Source organism: Phalangium opilio, unplaced genomic scaffold (genome assembly GCF_054372755.1).
Source record: "Phalangium opilio isolate 3A_F unplaced genomic scaffold, DU_Popi_V2 ptg000194l_1, whole genome shotgun sequence".
In the NCBI taxonomy this organism is placed as follows: Eukaryota; Metazoa; Arthropoda; class Arachnida; order Opiliones; family Phalangiidae; genus Phalangium; species Phalangium opilio.
The window spans coordinates 2,139,087-2,143,145 of NW_028324212.1; the positions used below are offsets into that span (position 1 = coordinate 2,139,087).

Consider the following 4,059-nt stretch of genomic DNA (forward strand, 5'->3'; position numbering starts at 1 on the left):
GCTGGCGGTGGAGATTTGATGGCTTGGCGTCGACGTAAGTTCGTAAGCCTCGGCTCATTTTGTCTATTTATTTTATTATTTAACTTAGTTTTTACTTTTATTTAGAATATAATTTTATACATTAAGACCTAACTTAAACTAGATCAGAATGACATCCTATTCGGAATATTTAGCTATTAAATGCCAAAGTGAACCTCACCTAAGTTCAACTAATATCGACCTGTTTGGCAACGATCTTCGATTAAAGAGCCGCTATATTGAAGAGAACTCACGCTTTCTCGAATGAATTTTTTTTAGTACTGTCATTAGATTTATTTCTTCCTCTTTTGTATTTTCTTCTTTTGGTAATGGGAACAGTAATCAAGAAATCAAACCTAAAGAACCCGTAAAAATTTAAATTATTCAAAAATTCAAAAACCAAAAGTAAAGGAAGCGGGGGGAGAGGAGAGACCCCCCATACCACGTGAATGAAATGTCCAAACTGAGATTTGGTGAGTGAAAGCGTTCTTCAATAAAACGTAACTGATTGTAATATTGGAATAAAAGTTGAACGCCAGCTTGGTCTCTCGTAGGTATTCGGATCGCCTAGTAAAATCACAAATCCATATTCAATTAACTGTTATTTTAACCAAGTGAATTTAATTATTAACATTTCTCATATTTAATAGTTCTTGAATAGCGTTTTCGAATTGAAATACGTTATCTTCCTCGAAACGATCCGAGATAAAATCCTAAGAACAGTAAATTTTCGTTGTCATAAATTATTAAATGAAAACTTAATAAAATTTATGAGAAAATAAAATTAATATTAAACGAACCCTTATTTTTTTCTAAAATCGATCCAATTTGATACCTTTAAATCTAAAGGTATCATCGGAAATTTTAGCGTTCCAGGATTATAACTGCAAAATAGAATTATATGGAGGAAAAAGAGGCGTGAAATTCCTCGCTTTTATTTTAAAACTTAGAGAAAGCTTTCTGAACTAATTTTGGAAAAACTGGCAATGCTCTGCGCAACTAGAAAGTCCAAGGAATAACAACTTCCAACCGGAACCGCCGTTTAGAAACAATAATACTAAAGTTATCTATGCACTAAATATAAATCGCAATCCCAAATTTAACTATGCACTTTTGATAATAAAGTTTCTTAGGTTGGTATATACCAGGGCTGTGCGGGTCAAGATTTTTGGGCGTCGGGTAAACTTCGGGTCTTGCAAAATCCCCAAAATTAGCTTTCGGTTCAATTCGGGTCTTAGTTTTTCCTTACAGTCCAATTAATAGCTAGATTTCAAAGCTGAGCCCTTACCACGCAGTGTAATTCATTAAACAATATTTAATAAGAACTTGTTACCAATTAAATTATTTAATTATGAAAGGCAGAAGTATTGAAAGTACTTTTATTCTTTTTGGTTTAACAAATACAATGTTTGAAAATATAACCATTTTTTTAGGAACATTTTGTTTTAATTTTGTTAACTACAATATCACAGCTTTGATATTTTATTATTTAAAATTTTTAATAAATTAATGAAATTGTTTTGGAAAACAAAAAACTGAAATGGCAAAATAAAAAAATATAAACCCTGGGAAATATTTTATACCTTAAATTCTTGAACTTTTTTATATTGTCTTAGTTTTAATTTTCTTAATATATCAGACTTAGATATATTGAAATGACTTTCAGAAAACAGAAATTTAAATTGCCAATAAGTTTAAAAAATATAAAACCCGAGAAATATTTGATATCTTAATATTTTTGTCTTAGTGTACTGGTTTTTTTAACTTTTTAATATATCACACTTTTGATATTTTTTAACACTTAAATGAGCATTCAACTTTTTTAATACTTAAATGAGCGTGTAACTTTTTTTTAAATGAGAAACTTGAAGTTTTACATTTGTTTAAGGCTTTAAGTTCAAGTTCCATTATTTTTTACTTTAACTGTCGTCGTAAATTGTCATAGATGACAGTTAGTTGCTCCACATGCTCTGGAAGCAGCGAAGCTCTTCTAACAGTTGCAAAGTTACCACACCTTGAGAACATCCGTTCATTAGCAGCTGACGAAGCCGGTATTGGAAGATATTTTTTCGCAATTTTCTTCAGAAATGGAAATTGTGTGGCATTTTTTCCCAATATTCCCAAATATTGGCATTTTCTTCTTCTTGTGGCTCCTCTAGGTAAATATTTACCTGGTCGCTTGCACACAGATTCCTTACTTCTTGGTGTTTTGGTTGAATAGTTTTCCAAATTCCCATTTTTCTTGGTGTTTTTTTCGGAATAGTTTCCTCTGATGATTTCTCGGAATCCATTGTTTCATGTGTGGTAAACTCATTGTTTAACATCATGCCAGCATATTGTTTTTCCTCGTGCTTAAGGAGTGCTAGCTTGATTCTGGGATCCAAAACTATAGTGATGATGGACAGCTGTTCCTTCCTGTAGTCCAGAAACCGAAATAGAAAGCTGTCAAGAAAAGCCTTGGCAAGATTTTCTTCTAAAAACTGTGGTCCAGAGCTGCTCTTGACTAGCTCCTTTTCAATGTAATGGAGAGCAGGAATTACAAGATTCATAGTTGAGTAGTTTTCAGCTTGCAAGTCTCGTGTGGCAACTTCAAATAGCTCTAAAATATCCACTAGCTCCTTAATTACATACCATTCGCTGCTATTCAAACTCTCATGGCCAGGAATATTAGGTAGCACATTATTAAGTGGCTGTCTTAACTCGAAAATGCTACTCAACATATGAAATTTGCTGTCCCACCTTGTTTTACAATCTTGGATCAATTTTTTTGGCTTTTGAGATAGGGATTTTGAAAACATCAGCTTGGGCTTGGTCCAGGAGCTTGTCTGAATGCTCGCTATGCTTGAAATGTCCTACGATTGAACGGCATTTAGCCATTAATTCTTTCAAGATGCATCCGTTGGCAGTTAGTTCTTCATTTACATCGCCTACCGCAAGTTGTAAGGCATGGCAAAAACAGGGAATGTGGATCCAAAGAGATTTGGTGATGGCTTTTGTGATGTTAGGGCCATGAAAATTGGAGTAATTTGAAGTTTCGCAACTGGGAACATGTTTTGAAGGTACTCCTGAATGTCGAATCTTATGTTGATGGCCGAGTGTCGATCCAAAAATGGCATGCAAACCAATGTGTATACTTCTAGCTTTAAATTTTTCCTTGCAAAGTGGCAAGTTAGGCCTAAGTACATGTCCATAGTCTTGGACTTCCAAAAATCTGTGGTGAATGAAAGGGACTCCACTCCTTCTTCAATAGCTGCATTAAGATCTTGCTTAATGGAATTCATCATCTTCGAGTAGATATTTGGAATTATGGTCCTTGAGAACGTGGTTTTTGATGGTATGTTATACCTTGGGTCGCATACGTTTAGGACTTTCTGGAAGCCAATGTCCTCTACAATACTATATGGCTGGTAATCAAGTGCCATCATCTGACTAATTGCTTCAGTAATAGCAACTTCCTTTGGGTGAGTTGCTGAATACAATGTAGGCACTGATGTATTTTCGTCCATTTTCATTTGACGCTTTAGGTCGACAGATTTTTCTTCAAAAGTCATTCTTTTGAAGTCGACATGGTGTTTATTCTGAACATGCTTTCTCATACTCGAGGTATTTCCAAACTTTGTCTTAATGATGGAATGGCAAATATTGCACTCAGCACCATCTCCATCCTCACTAACTGTTTGGGAGCTTATTTAGAGAAAAAAACTAATTTTTTTAAAACAATGTCTTTACGCCTAATTTTAGATAACGACCGAACCCATTTTTCCGACCAACATGTTTTTAAACTACTATATAACGCAATTGAAATGTATTACGAAGAGGCACTTATTGTTATGATGTAATAATGTTAATCAATTCGACGCTGTTGTTAATAAATACTCAGTTTGATATTTTACTCTCGGTTGTTATTAAGTTTACGTTTACTGTCGCGAACATTTTATGGTCCGTCGAGCCGGATACACATGCCATTCGTCAAGTTACCTTACAAGTTAATTGAAGACACCAGCTCATCTGAATATCGTGGGAAGCAGTACCGTGTACTCG

General features: G+C 34.2%; 1 protein-coding gene across 1 annotated transcript; it reads right to left on the reverse strand.

The window, feature by feature from the left end:
• Positions 1-638: 638 nt before the first annotated feature.
• On the reverse strand, positions 639-3,569 carry LOC149622670 (zinc finger BED domain-containing protein 4-like). Its single transcript, XM_089853579.1, has 3 exons — positions 2,950-3,569; positions 2,190-2,757; positions 639-731 (listed from the first exon to the last, which is right to left on the reverse strand). Exons 1-3 carry the CDS (start codon positions 3,567-3,569, stop codon positions 639-641), a joined length of 1,281 nt encoding a protein of 426 aa, XP_089709705.1.
• Between the last annotated feature and the right edge of the window lie 490 nt (positions 3,570-4,059).

Bases quoted from the DNA above. Each gene is read 5' to 3' on its own strand.
- LOC149622670 (XM_089853579.1), bottom strand. From the start codon at position 3,569: ATGACTTTTGAAGAAAAATCTGTCGACCTAAAGCGTCAAATGAAAATG. The intron at 2,758-2,949 runs GTAGGCGATGTA...TTGTAAAACAAG, and splicing joins GCCATGCCTTACAACTTGCG to GTGGGACAGCAAATTTCATA. The intron at 732-2,189 runs GTAAATATTTAC...TACTGTTCTTAG, and splicing joins ATCTGTGTGCAAGCGACCAG to GATTTTATCTCGGATCGTTT.